Here is a 23,042-nt window from a genome sequence, read left to right as displayed (position 1 = left end):
CTTGCTATCTCTGTGGTCCTTTTACACAGTGGAATCAAATCTTAAGGGTCTTTGTTTCCAGATCTTCTCAGGTGCCACTGTCCTGCTGTTCTGTCCCCTCAGTGCACTCCATTGCAGGACCAGCTCTCGGGGCAAGCGACCTGGACCTAGTCCAGGCTGGCAGAACACGAAAGGTGTGGAAATCAACCCCTCACGGCTGACATGGTTCTACTTACGGGACCAGCATTAGTGACTGTCTCAATTTCAGCCATAAGTGGAAGACAAGGCTAAGTGTGCTTAAAGCAATGGGGCCAGATCAGTCATTGCAGAAATATACATTGCAAGGGGGTCACATTTTTCCCCCTATTTATTTATTTATTGGCTGCATTGGGTCTTTGTTGCTGCACACAGGCTTTCTCTAGTTGCGGTGAGCGGGGGCTACTTTTCATGGTGGTGCATGGGTTCTTCATTGCTGTGGCTTCTGTTGTTGTGAAGCACAGGCTCTAGGTGCATGGGCTCCAGTAGTTGCAGCACATGGGCTCAATAGTTGTGGCTCACGAGCTCTAGAGCGCAGGCTCAGTAGTTGTGGCACACAGGCTTAGTTGCCCTGCGGCATGTGGGATCTTTCTTGGACCAGGGCTCAAACCCGTGTTCCCTGCATTGGCAGGTGGATTCTTAACCACAATGCCACCTACGAAGTCCCTACACCGGTTCTTCATTGCTGCACGCAGACTTTCTCTAGTTGTGGCAAGTGGGGGCTACTCTTCACTGTGGTGCTTCTCATTGCAGTGGTTTCTCTTGTTGCAGAGCACGGGCTCTAGGTGTGAGGGCTTCAGTAGTTGTGACACGAGGGCTCAATAGTTGTGGCTCGTGAGCTCTAAAGCGCAGGCTCAGTAGTTGTGGTGCATGGGCTTGGTTGCTCTGCGGCATGTGGGATCTTCTTGGACCAGGGCTCAAACCCGTGTCCCCTGCATTGGCAGGCAGATTCTTAACCACTGCGCCACCAGGGAAGCCCAAGGGGGTCACATTTTGATTGAGGTTAGTCTTAATTGTCTACTTACCTGTATGCCTTTATGAATCCATCATTCCACCTACCTACTCAACATTCCAGAAATATATGTATAGTGCCTGCCAATGTGCCAGACACATGAAGGGAATATGGATGGGCCTACCTAGTTCCTCTCACATCCTCTTTGGCCAGAGATCAGGCAGTGACTCTCTGCTTCCTGATCCTGTATACACAGGTCTCTTACAGCACCTGTATGGCTTCTGCCAGGCCTCGGATCTAGTTGGGCTGGAGTGGCAACCACCAGCATGTCATTCAGGGAAACATCACGGCTGTGAGAATTCTGCAAAAGAAGGAGGGAGGGCACGTCCAGCTGCCTCTTCTCACCAGAGCTTCAGCTGCGGAAGTAGCACTCCTGGGGCAGGGAGGGGTTTCCTGGAAAGGCAAAGTCGTTGGCATCATCAATCTGTGCTGCTAGACTCAGCACAAATTCCTGGTGAAGGCCACGTCCCACTAGGGTCTCCCACTGAAAACTGGCTGAAGCTGCTGAATCAGAATCAGCCACTATGCTTTTCCTCCAGTTTCTCTTCCCTGTTTTTTTTTTTTCAAACTTAACAACCCCCCCGCAACTTGTACAGGCTCAGCTGAATGAGACTCATCTGAATGAGAACCAGCAAAGATTGAAAAGGGTACTTAGATATAGCATTGTATTGTGTTTTTTGTTTTGTTTTGTTTTTTTGCTTTTTGCTTTCCCAATAAGACTAGAGACTCTCTAAGAATAAGGACTATGTCTCCACCGTCAGACTGGGGTCTCCCTGAAGGCAGGGGCTACAGCCCCCCTCAGACAGGGCCCTCCTCAAGATTAAGACTGGTTCTGTTGGTTTCTCCATCCCCTAAGCTCTTGGCACTTCCCTGTACACACTGACACTCACGTGACTGGTCACTCAGCACCAGCTTTGAGTTGTAGTGAGCTGGGAACAGGGACAGCTTCTCCCTCAGTTGAACCTTGGTGGACAGCTCTGACACAGAATGCTGCTTCTTCATGTCATTTTTTAGCAAAGTCCATCTTGGGTTCAGACACCCTAAGAAGCTCTGGGATTTTGCAGGCAGAGAATTGTTTGATATTTTTTCCCAGATGAGGTGCCAAGGCATCTGCTGCTGCTTGCATTTAAAAGAGGCCGCCCTGTCCATCTCTGGGCTACTACGCTCAGAATTGGTTGTCATGGTCATGCTTAGCAGAGATTGGGGGGTGTCTGAGACCTGGGTGGCAGATTCTGGGAAGGTTTCTACTGACGTTAGAGGCTAGAAGATAAAATGGTCCAAAATGAGATTGTGGAAGGCAAAGTTTCCTTCCTATGCCATTTTTAGTTAAAATAAACAGATGAAGAACTGAGTTCATGAGTAGCAAGAAAGATTTTGGTTACAATAGTTTCCTAACCATGAATTGGTTAAACACTAGGGCAGAAGATGGTGGGGACTGTCCACAGAGCTTCCTCTGGAGGCCTTTAAACGTGAGAGATTTTAAACACTGGAGACTGGTAATCAGAGAAATAGGTATTATTTCACAGCTATTAGAATGGCAAAAATTGGAAAGCTGGATATCAGCGTTGGTGGGATGGGGGGAGGTACAGCGGCTCTCACGCACTGCTGATGAGAATGCAGGCTGGTCCAGCCATTCTGGTGAACCATCTAGAAATATTTAGTAAGATAAGATTACAAATACCCTGTGACCCATAAATGCTGCTCCTAGCTGTATACGCTAAATAAGTTATTAGATTGCTGCTCCTTTTAAAAAAGTACACCAATGTTCTCAGAAACATTATTTACAATAGCCAAAAGGCGGACACAACCCAAATGTCCAGCAACAAATGAATGCATAAACAAAATGTGGTGTATACACACAATGGAATATTAGCCTTAAATAGGAAGGAAATTCTGATACATGCTACAACATAAAGGAACTTTGAACACATTATGCTAAGTGAAATAAACTAGACACACAAGTACAAATATTGTAGGATTTTATTTATATGAGGTACCTAGAGTCCTGATAGAGACAGAAAGTACAACAGAGAGGAACAAAATAAGGCAGAAAAGATAGCTGAAGAAATAATGGCGAGAAATTTCTCAAATTTGGTAGAAGACACCAATTTACAAAACCAATAAGCTTAAGAATCCTAAACAGGATAAATACAAATAAAGCTACATCATATTGCATTTCAAATTGCTGAAACTCAGAGATAAAGAGCAGCCAGAGAAAAATGACACATTACATACATAACAATGATACGAATACAGTTAATTTCTCATTAAAAAAAAAAGAAGAAGATCAGAAGATACTGGAACAGCATTTTTAAAGTGCTTCAAGAAAAATGTTAACCCAGAATTCTAGGTTCAACAAAAAATATCCTTCAAAATAAAGGATTTTAAATCAAAACATTTTCAGATAAACAGAAACAGAAAATTCATCACCAGTATACAGATGTGCACTGCAACAAATACTAACAGTGTATATTAGTGCAAAAGAGAGTACGTTTCTTATATTTAAAATTAAGTACAGGGACTTCCCTGGTGGTCCAGTGGTAAAGAATCCACCTTCCAAAGCAGGGGATTTGCGTTTGATCCCTGGTTGGGGAACTAAGACCCCACATGCCTCGGGGCAACTAAGCCCATGTGCCACAACTACTGAGCTTGAGTGCCTCAACTAGAGAGCCCACATGCCACAAACTATAGAGCCCACACCTCCTGGAACCCGAGCACCACAGCTACAGAGCCCACGAGCCACAACTAGAAAGAAGGCTGCGCAAGGCAACGAAAGATCCTGTGTGCCACAACTAAGATCCAACACAGCCAAAAAACAAATAAATAAATAAAATAAAATAAGTATTAAAAAATAAGTACAATGTTACCTGTAAGTTGATTCTGACACGCTGAAGATGAATATTGCAATCCATTGAATAATCCCCGCAAAAGGCAAAAAGTTATAACTAAAAAGATAGAGAAATTAAAACTAACAAACACCCACTTTTTTATTAACCCAAAAGAAGGCACAAAAGGAGGAATATGGGAAAAAAGCAGAAATAGAAAATGAACAGAATTTTAGCCCTAAATTGTATTAATAATTAAATTAAATGAAAATGAAGTAAACACTCCAATTATAAGGCAGATGTTGTCACACTGGATAAGAAAGCAAGACCCACTTATGTCTGTGTGTAATAGAAATCCTTTAAATATAATGAGAAAATTGAGTTGAAATTAAAAGAATTTTTAATGCAAACACTAACCATAACCAGATGGAGAGGTTATATTAATATCAAACAAAATAGATTCTAGAACAAGGAGTATTATCTGGGATAAAGATTTTATCATTTCATGATAAAAGGGGCACTACATCAAAAAGACAAAATAATTATAAATGTGTACCTAATAAAAGAGCTTCAAAATACATGAAACAAAAACTGACAGAACAAAAGGTAGAAATAAACAAATCCACAATTGGGGTTGAGATTTTAACATCCATCTCTCAGCAACTAATATAAAAAGTAGAACCCAAATCAGTCCAGATATGGAAAATCTGAGCGACACTGTCAACCAGAGTGATCTAATTGATTTATAGAACTCAGCGACTGTAGAATACACATTCAAGTGCACATGGAACACTCATCAAGATAAATCATTTGCCAGCCTGTAAAATAAGTCCTGATAAATTTTAATAAAGCATTTGTACTAATCACAAAAGAATTAAATTATAAATTAATAACAAGATATCTAGAAAATTCTTAAATATTAAAAAATTAAACAATATAGTTCCAGATCACCCATGGAACAAAAAGGAAATCACAAGGAAATTAGGAAATATTTCAAATAATGATAATAAAAATGCAACATATCAAGATTTGTGGTGTGCAGAGAAACGAGTATTTATAGGGAAATTTGTAGTGCTAAACACTTACATTAGAAAGGAAGAAAGGGACATCCCAGGTGGCACAGTGGTTAAGAATCCACCTGCCAATTCAGAGGACATGGGTTTGATCCCTAGGCCGGGAAGATCCCACATGCCACAGAGCATCTAAGTCAGTGAGCCACAACAACTACTGAGCCTGTGCTCTAGAGCCTGCCAGCCACAACTACTGAGCCCGTGTGCCACAACTACTGAAGCCTATGCACCTGGAGCCTGTGCTCTGCAACAAGAGAAGCCACTGCAATGAGAAGCCCATGCGCCACAACAAAGAGTAGCCCCCACTCGCTGCAACTAGAGAAAGCCCCCTCGCAGCAGTGAAGACCCAACGCAGCCAATAAATAAATAAATAATAATAATAAAAGAAAGGAAGAAAGGCTTACAATAAATAATCTAATTTTCCACTTTAAGAAGCTAGAAAACAGTGATCGAATTAGAATAAAAGCTAATAGAAGAGAAAGGAAATAATAAAGATAACACTGGGGACTTCCCTGGTGGCACAGTGGTTAAGAATCCGCCTGCCAACACAGGGAACCTGGTCTGGGAAGATCCCACATGCCGCATAGCAACAAAGCCAGAGCACCACAACTACTGAGCCTGTGCTCTAGAGCCCGAGAGCCATAACTACTGAGCTCATGTGCTGCAACTACTGAAGTCCACATGCCTAGAGCCCATGCTCCACAGCAAGGGAAGCCATCGTAATAAGAAGCCTGTGCACCACAAAGAAGAGTAGCCCCCGCTCACTGCAACTGGAGAAGGCCGGCGCACAGCAACAAAGACCCAACGCAGCTAGCAAGTAAGTAAATAAATTTATAAATTCATAAAAAATTAAAAAATAAAGTAAACATTTCTTAAAATAATCATTTTTTTAAAAAAAGATAATACTGGAAAGCAATGAAATAGAAAATAAGCCATAGGAAAAATTAACAAAGCCTAAAGTTGGTTCTTTAATTAATAAAATGGATAACCCCATAGTAAGATCAAGATAAAAAAAGAGGAAATACAAACTGCTTTCATCATCCATGAAAGAGGGGATATCACTACAGATCATGCAGACATCAAAGGAATAAGAAAATTTAAAACAACGAGAAGGGACAGTAGTTTGGTTCTGGTTCTAGCTGAGATGGATTAAGCACATTGCATCTGTCTTTCCCACTGACTGTTCCTATAGAACCTGCACAGAATGCATGCATAGAGTAGCCATCCGACAATTCTGAAAAGTAAACAGTAGCAGATAGATGGAGGAAGAAGAGAATTCAAAGTACCAGCAAGTTGGCAGTGAGTTTACTGTTTTTCCTCCAGTTTCCCCTGACCTGAATTCAAGGCAACTCAAAACTTAAAAGTGGGTACTGGGGGGCTTCCTAGGTGGTGCAGTAGTTGAGAATCTGTGTGTCAATGCAGGGGACACGGGTTTGATCCCTGCTCCAGGAAGATCCCACATGCCGCAGAGCAACTGAGCCTGTGTACCACAACTATTGAGGCTGTGCTTTAGAGCCCATGAGCCACAACTATTGAGTCCATGTGCCGCAGCTACTGAAGCCTGCCACAGCTACTGAAGCCCACCACGCCTAGAGCCTGAGCTCCACAACAAGAGAAGCCACAGCAATGAGGAGCCCGCGCACCACAACGAAGAGAAGCCCCAGCTCACCACAACTAGAGAAAGTCTGAGTGCAGCAATGAAGACCCAACACAGCCAATAAATAAATAAATAAATAAATAAATAAATTTATAAATACCATAAAATTAAAAAAAGAAAACGTGGGCACTGGGAAGTTGACAGAGAAAGCTTTAAGAGAAGCCCTATAGTTGTGGCTCAAAGACTTTGTTTTCTTCTTTTCTTTTCTCCACTCTCTGCACCCCCATGTCTATGATGAAATCCTAAGGTGGATTTCAGTAATTAATTGAACCAGTGTACAGAAAATTAATAAGAATATATAAGAACTGAACGACATCAGCAACCTAATAGATCTAATTGATCCACTACCCAATGGTACCAAAATAGACATTCTTTTGAAATATACATGAAACATTCTCCAGAAGAGACCATATTCTGAGTTGTAACATAAACTTTAACAAATTTAAAAAAACTGAAATCGTATAAAGTATATTTTCTGATGATATGGAATTAAAGTAGAAATCAGTAACAGAAAAATACCAGGAAAATCTCCAAACAACTGAAAATTAAACAACACATTTTTCAATTTCCAAGATATGGAAGCAACCTAATTGGCCATCAACAGATGAATGGATGAAGAAGACATGGTATATATACACAATGAAATACTGCTTAGCCATAAAAAATGAAAATTTGCCATTTATAGCAACATGAATGGACTTGGAGGACATTATGCTAAGTGAAATAAGTCAGATAGAGAAAGACAAATACTGTATGATCACTTATATGTAAATTCTAAAAAGTACAACAAACTAGTGTATATTAAAAAAAAAAAAAAGAAACAGATTCACAGATATAAACTAGTGGTTACCAGTGGGGAGAAGGAAGGGGTGAGGGGCAATATAGGGGTAGGGGGGTAAGAGGTACAAACTATGAGGTACAAAATAAGCTACAAGGATATTTTGTACAACATGGGGAATATAGCCAATATTCTATAATAACAATAATTGGAGTATAATCTTTAAAAATTGTGAATCACTATATTGTATACCTGTAACTTCAATAAAAATAAATAGTAAATAAATAAAAATAAAATTTAAAAAACCCACATTTCTTTTTTAAAATATTTATTTATTATTTATTTGGCTGCATTGGGTCTTAGTTGCAGCACTTGGGATCTTCCTTATGATACACGGGCTTCTCTCTAGTTGTGGCACATGGGCTCTAGAGCACAGGCTTAGCTGCCCTGCAGAATGTGGCATCTTAGTTCCCTGACCAGGAATCAAACCCATGTCCCCTGCATTGGAAGGTGGAGTCTTAACCACTGGACCACCAGGGAAGTCCCCCCAAAACCCCACATTTCTAAATAACCCATGGATCATAAAGAAAATCTCAGGTAAAATTATAAAATATTTTGGACTAAATGAAAATATATCAAAATTTGTGGTATCTAGCTAAAGTTGTTCTTAGAAATTTATACTATTAAATGTTTATATTAGGGAAGAAGGTCTTGATCAACATTCTAAGCTTCTCCCTTAAGAAAGTAGAAAAAGAAAAGAAAAATAATCCAAAGGAAGCAGAACATAAGTATCAATAAGGGCAGAAATCAATGGACTAAAAAATTGGAAAATAATAGAAAAAAATGAAACCAAAACCAGTTCTTTGAAAAGAATAAATTGATAAACTCTTAGCAACACTCACCAAGAATAAAAGGAGTGAAAGAACAAACAAATTACCAATATCAAGAAAGAAAGAGAGGGTATCACTACAAACTCTGCAGACATTAAAAGGATAATAGGGAAGTACTATAAACAACTCTTCACATATAAATCCAGCAACTTAGATAAAAAGGACCAATACCTCAAAAACCACAAGCCACCAAAACTCACTCAAAATAAAATACATAACATTAAAGAAACTGAATCATAGTTTAAAGTATTCCAAAAAAGAAATCTCCAGGCCCAGATAATTTCACTGGAGAATCCTAACCAAATATTTAAATAAGAAATAATGATAATTCTATACAATGTCTTCCAGAAAACAGAAGAGGAGGGAACACTTCCCATTTTATTTTATGGAGCTAACAGACACACACACACACACACACACACACAAAAGTAAAAGAAGAAAAAAAAATCTATAAACCAACATCTCTTATGAACACAGACGTAAAAATCCTCAACAAAACATTAGCAAATTGAATCCAGCAATGTGTAAATAGAACAATATGTCATGGCTAAGTGGGGTTTATTCCAGAAATGTAAGACTGGCTCAAGATCAAAAATTAATCAATGTTGGCACTTCCCTGGCAGTCCAGCGGTTAGGACTCTGCACATCCACTTGCAGGGTGCATGGGTTTGATTCCTGGTCAAGGAATTAAGATCCCGCATGCCACGAGGTGCAGCCAAAATAATAATAATAATAATAATAATAATAATAATAATAATAATAAATGTAATTCACCATATTAACAGTCTAAAGTAGAAAACTGTATGATTCTATCAACTGATACCAAAAAAGCACTTGACAAAATTCAATATCCATTCATGATTAAAAACAACTCTCAGCAAACTGGGAATGGAAGTGAACATCTTCAGCCTAGTAAAGAACATCTACAAAATCCTGCAGCTAATGCCATACTTAATGATAAAGACTGGAATATTTCCCCTTTAAGATTGGAAACAGGGCAAGGATGTCTATTCTCTCCATTCCTATTCAACACTGTACTAGAAAACTTAGACAGGCAATAAGGTAAGAAAAAGAAATAAAAGGCATAAAGATTGGAAAGAAAGAAGTAAAAACTGTCTTTATTTGAAGATGACATAAGTGTTTGATGAAAATTTTATAGCATCAACAACAAAAATCCTTACTAGAATTTATAAGGCATCCAAGCAATTCAATAAGAAAGGAAAGTCTTTCAATAAATGGTGTTGTAACTAGATGTGCATATGGGCAAAAACCTAGTGCCCAACACCTAGCACATACAAAAGTTAATTTGAGGGACTTCCCTGGTGGCACAGTGGTTAAGAATCCACCTGCCAATGCAGGGGATGCAGATTCAATCCCCGGGCTGGGAAGATCCCACATAATGCGGAACAACTAAGCCCGTGTGCCACACTGCTGAGCCTGCACTCTAGAGCCCTTGAGCCACAACTATTGGGCCCATGTGCCACAACTACTGGAGCCTGTTCTCCACAACCAGAGAAGCCACCACAATGAGAAGCCCCCACATCACAATGAAGAGTAGCCCCTACTCATCTCAACTAGAGAAAGCCCGTGCATAGCAACAAAGACCCACCGAAGCCCCCACCCCCAAAAAAGTTAATTTGAAATGGATCATGGACCTATACACAAAGGTAAAGCCATAAAGCTTTTAGAAAAAACCTAGAAGAATATCTTTGTGACCTGAGAGTTCATGAAAATTTCTTAGGACACAGAAATCAATAACCATAAAAGAAAAATTGATAAGCTTCATCAAAATGTTTTTCACTAATCAAAAAACACTATTAAGAAAAAAAGAATAGGCAAGTTTCCAGAATATATACAGAGTTCCTACAACACAATAGTAAAAACATAAATAATCCCATTTCTTAAAAGGGAGGAAGGCAAAAACTTGAACAGACTCTCCACAAAGAAACATACATGAATGACCAACAAGCACTTGACGAAGTGCTTGACATGCTTGATCATCAGGGAAATGCAAATTAAAACCGCAGTAAGAAAGCACAACATAGCCATTAGAGTGGCTAAAATTTAAGAGATGGATAGCACCAAATGTTGCCAAACGTGGAGCAACTGGTACTTTCATTCATTGTTGGTTGAAATGTACAAAAGATACAATCATTTTAAATAAAGACTTTGGAGTTTCTTATGAAGTTATACATAGATTTACACTTTGACCTAGTAATCCTTCTCCTAGGTAATTATCCAAGAGAAATGAAAACTATGTCTACAAAAAAGACGTGTACAGGAATGTTCCTAAGAGCTTTAATCACAATAGCAATAAAAGAATAAAAACTGGGAACAACCCAAATGTCCACCAACAAGGAGAATGATGAACAAACTGCAGTGTATTGGTACAATGGAACACAGTTTAGCAATAAAGAGCAAACTACTGATATACTCAACAACATGAATGAATCGCACAAATACTGAACTAAAGAAGTCAGACTCAAAAGAATATATACTATATTATTTCATTTGCGCAAAGTTCTAGAAGAGGCAAAACGAAGATGGAAAAAGTCAGAGTCCTGATGGTGGCTGCCTTGGGGAGGGATGCAGGGAGCAGAAGGGCAACTGCCCAGGAAAAGGCAGAGGGGACCTTTGGGGAAATAACAGAAAGTTCTATATCGTGATAGGGATATGGATTACACAGGTGTATTTATTTGTCAGAATTATACAGTTAAGATTTTAGCATTTTAATGCATGTAATTTTAATCCTAAAAACGAAAAGAAAAAGTGGGTCTCAATAAGAAAAAAAAAAATAGGACATAGAATGAAATAACCTGATCACATTTAAACAAATTTTAAATGCAGGCATTTTTAAAAATCCCTTCTTGGGATTTCCCTGGCGGTCCAGTGGTTAAGACTTGGAGCCTCCACTCCAGGGGGCGAGGGTTCGATCCCTGGTCGAGGAACTACCATCCCTTTTTTGCCTTTCCACAGCACCATTCTACCTTTTGTTTCTAAGAGTTTGACTACGCTAGATATCTCATATAGGTGGAATCATGCAGTATTTGTCTTTTCATGACTGGCTGATTTCACTTTGGAGAAATGTCTATTTAAGCCTCTACCCATTTTTTAATTGGGTTGTTGTTGTTGTTGTGTGTTGTAAGAATTCCTTATAAATTCTGGATATTAACCCCTTATCAGATATATGGTTTGCAAATGTTTTCTCCCATTCCACAGGTTCTCTTTTTATTTTGTTGATTGTTTAAGTCTGATGTAGTCCCACTGATAAGATATTTATGCTTTTGTTGCCTGTGCTTTTGGTGTCATATCCAAGAAATCATCGCCAAATTCAACATGATGAAGTTCCAAAGTGTACTCTCATAAAGGTGTTTATCAAACCACGGGCTGCAAAACTACCAGTAGGTCATGAAATTAATTTAGTGGATTGCGACTGGTATTTTTTAAAGAATAGGATGAGTCACTATATGCAGTATGGCTAAGCGCTGTTTTAGAAACTTTTCTCCAGTGTATGTGTGCATATGTGATGGACTATGAAATAAAATGAATTTCCATGATGGGCTATGGTTGGAAACTTGAAAAACATCGCACTACTCTACACTGCGCTTGGACCAAGCAAAGGCCCAACAATGCAGATTTTCCAGTAGTTACAGTAGAGTCATCACATAGCTCTTGTGGACCTATGGATGATGGGCACAAGAGAACCTCTGTTAGCATGGTTGGTACCACATTCATGTGGCAACTTAGTTTCTACAAAAATAGAAAATCAACTGTCATATTAAATTAATATTTTATGCAAATTTTATTGGTGCTATTTGTTTTGTAGTTGCATAAGAGCTATAGGTATAAAGACTTTATATTTGGTTTTATGCTTGTATGTATTTATAAAAATAATTTAAGTTTACAATTGGAATCTAAAAGAGCTTTTTGTCCTTCAAAAGATGTCCATACAACAATGGAGTTTGAAAAACACTCCTTAGGTGGTGTACTGGATTCAGTAATATCCCCCCAAAATTCACGTACAACCTCAGAATGTGACCTTATTTGGAAATAGGATCTTTGCAGATCTCAAGTTAAAATAAGCGCTTATTGATTAGGGTGAGCCCTAAATCCAATGACTGGTGTCATTATAAAGCCGTGTGAAGAAACACAGAGGAGAAGCACAAGGAAGACGTCCATGTGACGACAGAGGCAGAGACTGGAGTTATGCTGCCACAAGGCAAGGAATGCCAAAGATTGCCAACAACCACCAGCATATAGCAAGAAGCAAGGAAGTATCCTCCCTAGAGAGCCCTCACATGGAGCATGGTCTGGTTGACACCTTGTTTTCAGATCTCTAGGCTCCAGAATTGTGAGAGCGTAGATTTGTATTTCAAGCCACGAAGTTTATGGTAATTTGTTACAGCAGCCCTACAGAAGCTAATACAACAGCTGGTAACCTGCCCAAAAGAGGGGATGCAGGGACCTCCCTGGTGGCGCAGTGGTTAAGAATCCTCCTGCAAATTCAGGGAACACGGGTTTGATCCCTGGTCTGGGAAGATCACACATGCTGGGGACTAACTAAGCCCATGAGCCACAACTACTGAGCCTGCGCTCTAGAGCTCGTGTGCTGCAACTACTGAAGCCTGCGCACCTAGAGCCTGTGCTCTGCAACAAGGGAAGCCACCGCACTGGAAGCCTGAGCACCGCAACGAAGAGTAGCCCCTGCTCGCCACAACTAGAGAAAAAGCCCGTGCCGCAAAGAAGACCCAACGCAGCCAACAAAACAAAACCAAACAAAAAACAACAAACAAACAGACAAAAAACAAAAGAAGAGATGCATGAGATGGCCTTTCTAAAAGTCCTAAAGGGGACTTCCCTGGTAGTCCAGTGGTTAAGAATCCACAGGGGACGCAGGTTCGATCCCTGGTCGGGGAACGAAGATCCCGTGTGCTGCAATTAAGCCTCAATGCAGCCAAATAAAGAAATAAGTATTATTTAAAAAAATAATAAAAGCCCTAAAGGTATAGGTCTAGACTCCTAACGGGAATGCCATTCCACAACTTGGGCTTCACAAGTGGGGAAATTAAGGCCCAGGGAGGGTAAGTGGCTTACTCAAAAGGCCATGGTAAATCAGGTGCAGAAAAGGGACCAGAAAGCAAGACTCCTACCTCGGCCCCACCACCACCACCAGCTCAGTCCTCAGAGGAGGCAGACTGCCCTACTCACCGCACGGCTGGTGATGGTGTTCACTGCAGAGGCGGACTTGGCTTCCTTGATTCTGGAGGTGGGTTTCCTGAGCTCTGGCCTGGAGCAGCTGAGAAGGCTTGAATTCCTCAAGTCAGGTACAGAGCTGTAAGACCTTGCAGACGTAGGCTTACGGGGAGCAGGGCCATCCTCCTCCGTGAGGGCCTCCTGGTCGAGGCTGCTGCCTGTCTCATTTTTCTTTGTGTCTCTGACACTCAACAGCAAGTCAGGTGTGCAGGACACTAAGGTCAATGGCTGGAGGTACTGGGAAGGAGGAAACCAAACATACAGTCCATAGGAGCCCAGCTCTGTCCACTTCCAGATCATCTGCACCCAAGGGTAGGTGCAAAGGAGATGAGGAGAAGAGGAAAGCAATCAAAATCAAAGTCTCTCTAATCAAGGGCTCTTAACCTAAGGTTCAAGGACCCCTAGACAGCTCATGGATGGTTTCACGGGGACTTGGAGCCTCTTAAAACTGCAGTTTTAAAATCGTATCTTTGTATATTTTATGACAAGAGATTCCATAGCTTTTATCAGATTCTCAAAGGGTCTATGACCCTAACAAAGTTATTTTAAAAAACAAACAAACAAACAAAGCTGCTCTAATCCTGTCCCTTCAGGTAAGTCTTTGGGAAGAAGGAGATAGATTGAAAAGTCAACTGAATCTTTCCGGTGAGCCAGAAGAGAAAGCTAGGCAGAGAAGGGGGGCATCCCAGAGATTCAGATCATAGGACAACTGGACAGGTGGCCCCAGCCTGGAGGCTGGTCCACACTTTGAGCAGAGAGCAGGCTGGAAGGACCCGCTGTGTTCAGTCACCCCATGTAGTGTTCTGAGGGCCTGCCTCCCAGAAGCTCCTCCCTGTGGGCTCCTCTCTCATCTATGCTTCTGGCCTGCTGGAGGCAAAAACTGGAGTTGGGGACCATGAGTGCAGGGAGTCCTAGAGCCTACTCTCTACATGGGGATGGTGCTCAGCCTCCCAGATGCTTTCACTCCGACCGGCAGAAGAAGGACAGACCCGCGAGAGTCCTCTCTACGTGGATGGAGGGATCCTCTCAAGGCCACCGGGCTTCTTGTGACTTCTGGGCTCCCCTCCCGGGGCCCAGCCCTCCGTGCGTCCCCACTCCTTCAGTGTGTCTGAGCTCTCAGCAGCCGTCTCCTCAGCATCCCCCCCGGAATGGCCCAGCCGGGGAAGGGTGCTGGGCATGTGTGCTCCCCTCCCATCCAGGTTTACTTGTTTGGAGGCCCGGCTGGTGGCGGTCTTGCATGTCTGCCTTTGTTTCTGTCGCCAGCTCCGTGGCACGCTCTTGCCTCTCGCTTGGTCGCCTGCCGACTCCCCCTGCATTTCGACCCTCTTCTCTTTCATTTGGAAGGATGTTTTCTCCTGTTTCCGTCTCAGCTCCTGGAGCAGCTGCCTGCCCAGTGAGGAACAGTGAGTGTAGGTCAGGGATGGGCTATGAATGCGGACACTCTCCTTGAGGGCAGTGAGATGCCCTGCCCTGCCCTGCCCACTTCCTAGGGCGGAGTGGGGGGCTGCACCCCACTCACCGCTCCCCATCCCTCTCCTCCCTTCCCAGCAGGCCAGATCCCACAACCGGCAGGTGCTGGGAAGAGGGTCTGGGCAGGTGGCTAAAATCACAGGCTGCCACACTGGACCGGTTCATATGCTGGGTCTCTCTGGCCAATGAAGTGATGGAAATAACTCAGCTGCATGACTCAGGAGACAGGGGTTCTAGAGCCTCTTCTGTCATTACCTGCTGTACGATCCTTTCTCTGCTCCATGAAATGAGGTGGAGGGTGGGGATTGGACTGGATGGGATGAGTCCCTTCCAGCCTTTAGATCTGATACCTGAGTGAATCCAGGAGGCAGCCCTGAGGGGTTGGGCATTCTGGAGTGGGATGGGGGTGCCCCTCTCAAGGATGAGTTTCTAGAAACAGCCTCATATCCAATTAACAACATCCCATGCCAAGGAATCTCACAATTCCTGGTCCTTGTGAGACGACAGCAACTTCAAGGCCACCCCAAGCTCACTCCACAGGTCAAGCACAACCCCCTCTTCCCCCAAAACCCTGCCTGCCTCACCCCAGGAGCCTTCGTACCGAGCACACACCTCCCGAGCCCTGGAGGCAACTGTATTCTGGAAGAGGGAGTTGTTGTCCTGGAAAAACTTCTCATACTTCTCCGAATTCACACTGGGATAAATCAGGCGGAAGCCTCCACAGTTTTCCTGTTCATACGTCTCAGTTTTCTCTAGACGCATGGCCTGAAAGCCTTTGACTTCCTCCTTCCTGTTGGGAAGCAGAACACAGGACTGCAGTTAGGGTTTCACGGGACCAAGCGTGGAGAGGCATGGCCTTTCCAAGGACATGGGTGTCACGTAGGGCCAGACCGAGGCCTTGCACACAACAGTGCTCAGTCAGTGTGTCCTAAACAAATGAACGCAGGAATGTTTCCCTTAAAGGAGAGTCTAGCCCTCCCGGGACAGTCAGCATCGTAAGGCACGAAGAGCTGCTTGGAGCGGTCTTCCTGACAGCTCACCAAATTCTCTCCTGTTCCACGTGAAGCCCATTTTCCTCTTGGCTTAGTTCTGACGAGTCAGACTGTCGCCACCTTCCCAACCACAGCCCTGCTACCCTTCTCTGGAGAACTGGCAGCTTGTGTTTTGCTAAATTTGAGGGCTTCATGGATGAGCTTGATGAGCTTTTATGAGCTGTGATGATCTCATGCTTCCTCACAGTCCCCCGGGGAGCTGGAGGTGGGGGGGGTGGGGGGCGGATGGATAAGCCCCTTTTACAGCAGGGAAACCAAAAGCCCCTCAGCCATCCAGAGCCAAGTCATGACGAGGAGACGGATTTGGAGGAGGGCCCTGGCCGCTCCTTAGCTGACGCTGGCTCCTTCTCCAGGAATTTAATGGAAGGCAGCCTGGAACACCAGGCAGCACACCCACCAGGCTCTGTGTCCAGACCTGTCACTTACCAGTGAGGTGACCTGTACAAGCAGCTCCCTTTCCAGAGTCTTAGTCTTCTTAGCTCCCAAAACAGGACCAGACAACACCCCATGCTACCACCTACCCCCTTCCTTCCAGGGAAGACAGTGCACGTGAACATGCTCTGAGAAACACAGTGCCATCCGAACAGAGACGCTACACCCTGGTTCCAGGAGTTCAGCCTGCGTGAGGCTGGCTCTGCTCACGAGGCGGGCAGGGAGCCACAGCGGGATCTGAAAATCAACAAAGCCGCCTCCTTGAGCAGGCTCCAAGTCTTCCTTCTCGCTCTGCAGAGGAAGGCCTTTGTGAAAAGGCAAATGCTACCCAGCAGGAAGCAGGGTGAGGGGCTCCCCCCAACACAGTGACAAGGGGAGGACAGACAAATCTTCCTTCTTGTAAAGATAAATGGCTTGACTTTTTGAATTGCTAATCCCTGGATCTTCATATGATATTAATAAACATACCCATCACATGTACTTATGTCTATAACTTAATCTTCTATTTTTAGGAAACAAAGGAATATTCACAGTAAGACTGTTCAAACTTCCACATCCTGCAAATATAAACTAATTTTGCAAATAGGATTATCATTTGTTAGAACTGACCCACGACTGTACCTGGTCTCCCGAGAATGACACTGCTTCAGGAACCGCCCCCGTTGTCTCTCCTCCTCCAAGACTTTCTTTTTGGCACAGCTTCTCAGGTTGATCAGGACCAAAGTGTCATACAACAGACTGTCCTTTACCTCTTTATCCAACCAGGAGTCAGTGGAGAAGCTCGGAGAGTGGTTGACCTGCGAGGGCAAGACGGCAGCTGGGGAGGTTGGACAGAGGGCAAGCAGGGCATGAGGTGAAGTGCCCCCTCCAGGGCGTCCCCCCAGCCCACCTCACTCGGAGCCCTGGCTACCAAGATGACTGGAAGGGAAAGGGAGAGAGGGTCTGGACTGGAGCCACGGTGAAGAAAGGAGGAAGCAGAGCCTCCTTCAGTCTAACTAGCTTCTTTTTCAATCCTGCCTTCCTGAGAAGCATGGCAGGGGGTGTGTGGGGGGGTGTCTTTGGTTTCCCCTCTATTTGGTGTGCCTGTGCCCCCTCCTGTGCACTGTGCCTTCCAGAGAGCAGATGGAAGGGGACCGTCCAAAGGGCCAGGCTGGGAGGTGGGGAGGGGAAAGGAGTGGATGCCTTCAGGATCCTGACCTCCTGACTGGGCTTGACAGGGAGACAGGACGGAGAGGATGCATTCCTGCTCACGGAAGAGTCTATATTGTTCTGAGGTACTGTGTGACATTTGAAGAATTCTAGCAGTTTTTACAGGCCTGCTCCTGGTGGCTTATTCTGCTCTTTGAGTAAGAGCTCCAAATGGCCATATTCTCCTTCCCACCCACACTTGGGAATAAGGGCTGGGAATGGAGGTAGGCCAAGGCCCCAGGAATCTGATCTGTAATTCTGGGTCTTCCCCGCTGAGGGCTGACTCTGTGTCACTGGCAGCTGTCACCATCATCTCTGACTTGTACCGCAGCCCCACCCCACCCCCTCTCCCGGTGTGCACACTGAATGGCCATGGGAGAGGACTGCTTGCACAGGTCCAATCGGGAAGAGAGGAGGCCACCCAGAAGCGTCTCTTCCTCCTCCTCCCACCACCCCATGGGTCTGGGGGAGGCAGAAAACTCACTGAGTGTCTCCCTACCCACTCCCGTGCCCACAGGCACCAGGCTGCTCCCTGTTGATGCTCGGAACTGAGTGATCCAGGCCCCTGCGAGCCAGGCCTGGCAGCTCCTGTCTGATCTTGAACATCCTCCACCCAGTTTTAGTGAAGAACACCCCCTTTCTGGGAGATGACTCTGTTATGAAAGGTAGAGCTGTCTTTAGAATCACACTGTGCCTCAGATCAGAGCTTCTAAGTCCAGGTGGACCTCAAGAAGGCACAAGGAATTCTCTAATTCCTGGCCGTCTACCTCCCTCTGGTGGCCATTTTTCAGCAAAGGGAGAAGCCCCAGGCGCAAGTGCTGCAGGAGGCAATGGCTCAGGAAGTAGGATCACAGCATCTTAGCTGAGCCAGGAGGGCAGAAGGATGGGCCCGACTGGCTGACCCTGCTGACAGGTGCCACTTTCATCCCTCACCGCAATCTCCCTACCTCCAGCAGCCAGGGCTTGAGTTTGTGATCTAACAAAATGTCGAAGCCCAGGATTTCAAAGCAGGCGCTGTTGAGTGTGTGGTTGGGGAAGCAGGTGTGGTAGTTATGCTTGATGATGGGGTGGGCTGAGATGATCGTCTTGATGATGACATCCTCGATATCTCTCCAGATCTGCCCCATGTTGTAGCCGTGACTCTCCATGTACACGTTGAAGGTGGAGAGCTTCCTGGAAGGGAACCACCACCCGTGAGGTGGGGCAGCCCGCCTCTGATCATCTAAGGCCATGGCATGCTGGAAATCAGAAATTTCTGGAGAAGACAGGGCCCCAAAGCCAGTGGGGAGGGACACCCAGGAGCCAGCATGATGCCAGGGCTATGTCAGCTCAGGAGGACCCTGAAGAAGCCAGAGGGCCACACTCCTCAAGCCTCCACAGTCCTGGAGTGGGCGCAGATATAATGACATGTAAGCCCTGGCCTGGGCACTTTCACTGTGACCTGGAAAACACCTGTGGGCTGGGGTAGGGATTGCGCATCCTGGGTGGAAAGCTTAATGGGTGAATTTTTAAAAATTTAAAAAACACCCTACATCATGGTTTTGCTTTGGTGGCAATGGTTTCTCAGCCTTTGGTGTTCCTTAGAAGCACTTAAGGAGCCTTTTCAGACCACTGATACCTGGGTTCCACCTCAGCTATCTAAGGGCATTCTGGGGACACTAAAGACACAGAAATTTTAACTTTCTTCATAGTTAGCCCCCTAAAGGGCTGCCAAGAGGGAAAAGGCAACCCCAGGGCATTTCCACAGATAAGGTTACCAACTGTCCCAGGTAAACCAGACAGTCTGATTTTAGAGCTGAAAGTCCCACATCCCAGGAAACCCTCCAGTCACAGGTGAACCAAGATGGATGGTCTCCCTATTACAGAAATCAGAGGATATTTACCCCATGCAGAGAGGTTCATGAGGAAACTTCTGAGGAAGTGCTCCAGGCAGGTCTAAGCTGGGCAGTACCGAGACAGGGTGAATCTGCAGCTCCAAAAGGCAGTGATGGGGACAGACACACCCCCCCTCACGTACACACATGTGTGCACAGAAAGCCCAAGCAGGAAGTGGAAATATTGGAGGATCAAATATGGGCAATGCAAGGCAATGAAGAGAAACGAGGAGGAGACAAGAAACACGGCTCACCCAGGGAGTCCAAAGAGCTCGCTGGACCCCAGTCAAGGGGACCCCAATGAAGCCAATGCACGTTTGCTCAGGGCCTCCTGTGTGTGCAAAACTCATGCAATGAGGGCATCCTGAGAAACTAGCACCGCTCTCACGGGAAGCTTAAGGACCATCGGAGGAATCAGCACACGTGTGAAACAACCAAAGATGTGTTTACATCACGACAGGTAAACAGGGGCCACTCAATAAAGAGGCACACCTTCTCTCCCTGCCATTGTCGAGGATGGAGTGTTGCACATAAATGAATTTCCCAGATCACCTGAAGCCAGTCCTTTCAGGTGCAAAAAAAAAGTGTTTAATTTGCCTAGCTGGGAAATAAATTTTCCCAAAATAGATTATACACTCCTCTGCCTTCTTATAACAGATGTTATAACAGATGAATCATAACATAACCTCTTGTTGATGACTCAGGCACATCACAGTGAACACACATCACTACGTAATTTCGTAACACCCAGTGGTTAGTCCATTCCATTTAACACACCAGCTATGTGCCAAGCACCCTGAAAGATGAAGAGGACCCAGTCTCTGCCCTAGAGGCCTGCCAGGTTTTCCGTTCTTCTTCTTCTTCATGGGTCTACTGAGTTTGCAGCCTGGTGGGGATTTACTGCAGGTACAGTTGGCCTCAAGCTAGGGAGAGGGGAATGTGGGGCAGCTGAGGAGAAGCAGATTGTCTCAAAAGATGGGGAGGAGGAAGATGAGGAAAGGTGAAAGCAGGTGGGAAGGAGAGAAGGAGAGGACCCTGCGCCACAACATGGGAAGCACTTAGAAGGCCAGGGCACCATTCGAACTCTCAAGGAACGTAAGCACAGTTGGGGACACAAGACAAACATGTGCCCTGAGCAAGGAGCAGTTACAGGCTACGGCTGATGTTGACCGTGAGGGTGGTGGGAGTCCAGAGATGGAGGGGTTACTGGGGGTGGTTAGCCTCGGATCCCACAGGCTTGTCCTTAGAGATGGAAGCCAATCCTCTCATCTGACAGGTGAGGAAACAGAGGCCCACAGAGAAGATGGGTTTCACCCACGCTGCAGTGGTTATGTGGCTGGACCTAGAACCAGGTCAGAGAGGCAACACGGAAGCTTAGTTTGACAGAGGGCCTTCAAGGCTGTTCTCCCATGTTGCCAGCTGGAGCTGAGCAAAGGCAGAGAGGTGGGAATGGCAAGGCCTGTGTATAGAGAATGAGCAGAGGAGTGTCCTGGGAGAACACCACGGAGCGGATGGCGCAGGCAGTGCTCCTGGTGGTTAAGGGCACGGACTCGAGAGTGAATTCCCGCTCTGCCACTTCCTAGCTGTGTGACCTTGGGCAAGTTTCTTAACCTTTTTACACCTGTTCCCCACATGCAAAGTTGGGGTGATAATAATCACACCAACTGTATAGTGTCGTTGTGAGGATTAAATGGGTTGAGGTGTGTAAATCTCTTAGAGCGGTGCCTGGCAGACAGCAAGCGCTCAACAAATAAAATGGTAACTATTAGAGTAGTAATAATAATTGTGGGAAATGGGGTCTGGTCAAAGCACAGGGCAAGCAAAGGGGTTTGAACTGGATGGTCTAGGCACCCGGGAGCCACGCCGGATACCTGAGAGCAGAAATAATGAGTATATGGAGTGTATAATAATAAGAGCACCCACTTGCATGGGGGTTATTGTTTTTGAGGCCTATTCACGCGTATCAATCATCTCAATAGGTCCTCACAGCACATCTGTGAGGCTGGCCAGCCATGGTTCATTTTTATCACGTCATTTTATTTATTTTTGGGGGCCGTGCCATGCACTTTGCGAGATCTTAGTTCCCCAACCAGGGATCAAACCCCAGCCCCCTGCAGTGGAAGCGCCAAGTCCTAACCACTGGGCTGCCTGGGTATTCCTTCGTGCGTCTTTTTACAGAGGAGAAATCGGAGGTACAGAAAGGTTAAGCAGAGGTGTCTGGAGCTAAGGAGAAGAGTGAGGAGGCCTTGCAGCTGCTGAGGATGAGGGTGAAGCAAGGCCGGGGCCTGATGGAAAGGAAGGGACGGAGGGACATTGGAAGGGGGAAACTTCCGGATTCAATGACTTGCCGGGAAAAGAAACATCTAAGATGACACCAAACTCCCCAATCCTGCAGGTTAGAAGGTAGAGAAGGGGAAGCTTGGACTGCCGGGGTGGAAGTGAGGAGAGGGAACGTATGGCGTTGGGAAGTGCTGAGCTGGAAGCGATGGGGAGACGTCCAGGTGCAGCTGAGGCGAGATGGGCCGGGAGCATGGCGGGGTGGGGGTGGAGGACGGGGTGGGGGACTGCAGGGGCAGGGGAAGTCGGGGGGCAGCTGACTGCTCCAGCAGGAAGGGGGGATGGAGAAGACCAGAGGGATGAGGCCAGGTCCAGGTGAAAGAGGCGAGAAGAAGGCAGAGGAAGGAAGGAGGGGGAATTAAGGTAGCAGAACAACATGCCACCCCCTCACCTTAGCCCTGGCACCACGTGACACCCACCATCACAGCCTGAGAGCCCAAAGTCTGTTAGTGGGGTGTCTGTTCTCATAAGAGGAGGCAGATGAGGGCCCTTTGATTACACAACTTTAGACTAAGGAGAAATCACAGTAGCTAAGAGCGCTGTCCGTGCTCTATCAGAGGTCACTCAAGTCTCGGAGTGACCCTACAAGGTGGGCAGGACAGGGCGTCTTGTGGCCCTCATCCTACAGACCAAAAAACGGAGGCTCAGAGAGGTGAAGGGACTCACTTCAGCTGACTCAGCTGGTGAGAGTCAGAGCAGGGACTGGAAGCTGGGCCTCACTGAGCCCCAGTGTTCAACATGCAATGGTGCAGGAGGCCAGTCGGTGCCCACAGACCAGGTGGGAGAAGGAAGCAGTGGGGGAGCTTCAGGAAAGATGGTGGCCGGCGCCTTCGGACAAGGAGGAGATCACTTCCTCCCAGCCCAACGCATACCCTTCCAGCAGGCTTAACCTAGTGATTTTCCATTTGCTTTTTGGAACTCTGCTACCAAGGGAGTCACGAAATTTCCTGTGCTTCTCTGATGTTCTGAAGCCAAAGAGACTGCCTGCTTATCAGTCCTTCAAGTCTGGTGCAGGGGAAAGAGCATGTCCCTTGGAACCTGGTAGGTTGTTGTCCAGCTCTAGTCTAGCATTTATAGCCTGTGGCCTTGGGCAACTTATTTAACCTCTCAGGTGCCCGGTCTCCTCATCTGTAAAATGGAGATGGCACCTAACTCATAGTTGCCCACCTACAAAGGAGAGATTATAACA

General features: G+C 45.4%; 1 protein-coding gene across 1 annotated transcript in view; it reads right to left on the bottom strand.

The window, feature by feature from the left end:
• Positions 1–1,151: 1,151 nt before the first annotated feature.
• The window catches only part of TTLL6 (tubulin tyrosine ligase like 6), a 35,833-nt gene continuing 13,942 nt past the window's right edge, over positions 1,152–23,042 (bottom strand). The window contains 7 exon segments of the mRNA XM_057716784.1: positions 1,152–1,420; positions 1,918–2,287; positions 13,456–13,737; positions 14,706–14,886; positions 15,572–15,760; positions 17,076–17,251; positions 18,590–18,815. Of these exon segments, the coding sequence (XP_057572767.1) occupies positions 1,152–1,420; positions 1,918–2,287; positions 13,456–13,737; positions 14,706–14,886; positions 15,572–15,760; positions 17,076–17,251; positions 18,590–18,815 (1,693 nt within the window).

The sequence above is a fragment of the Hippopotamus amphibius genome, chromosome 17, assembly GCF_030028045.1.
Source record: "Hippopotamus amphibius kiboko isolate mHipAmp2 chromosome 17, mHipAmp2.hap2, whole genome shotgun sequence".
Classification (NCBI taxonomy): Eukaryota; Metazoa; Chordata; class Mammalia; order Artiodactyla; family Hippopotamidae; genus Hippopotamus; species Hippopotamus amphibius.
Note: the sequence above shows the minus strand (reverse complement) of the source record. Positions and strands in the feature narration are given on the sequence as shown.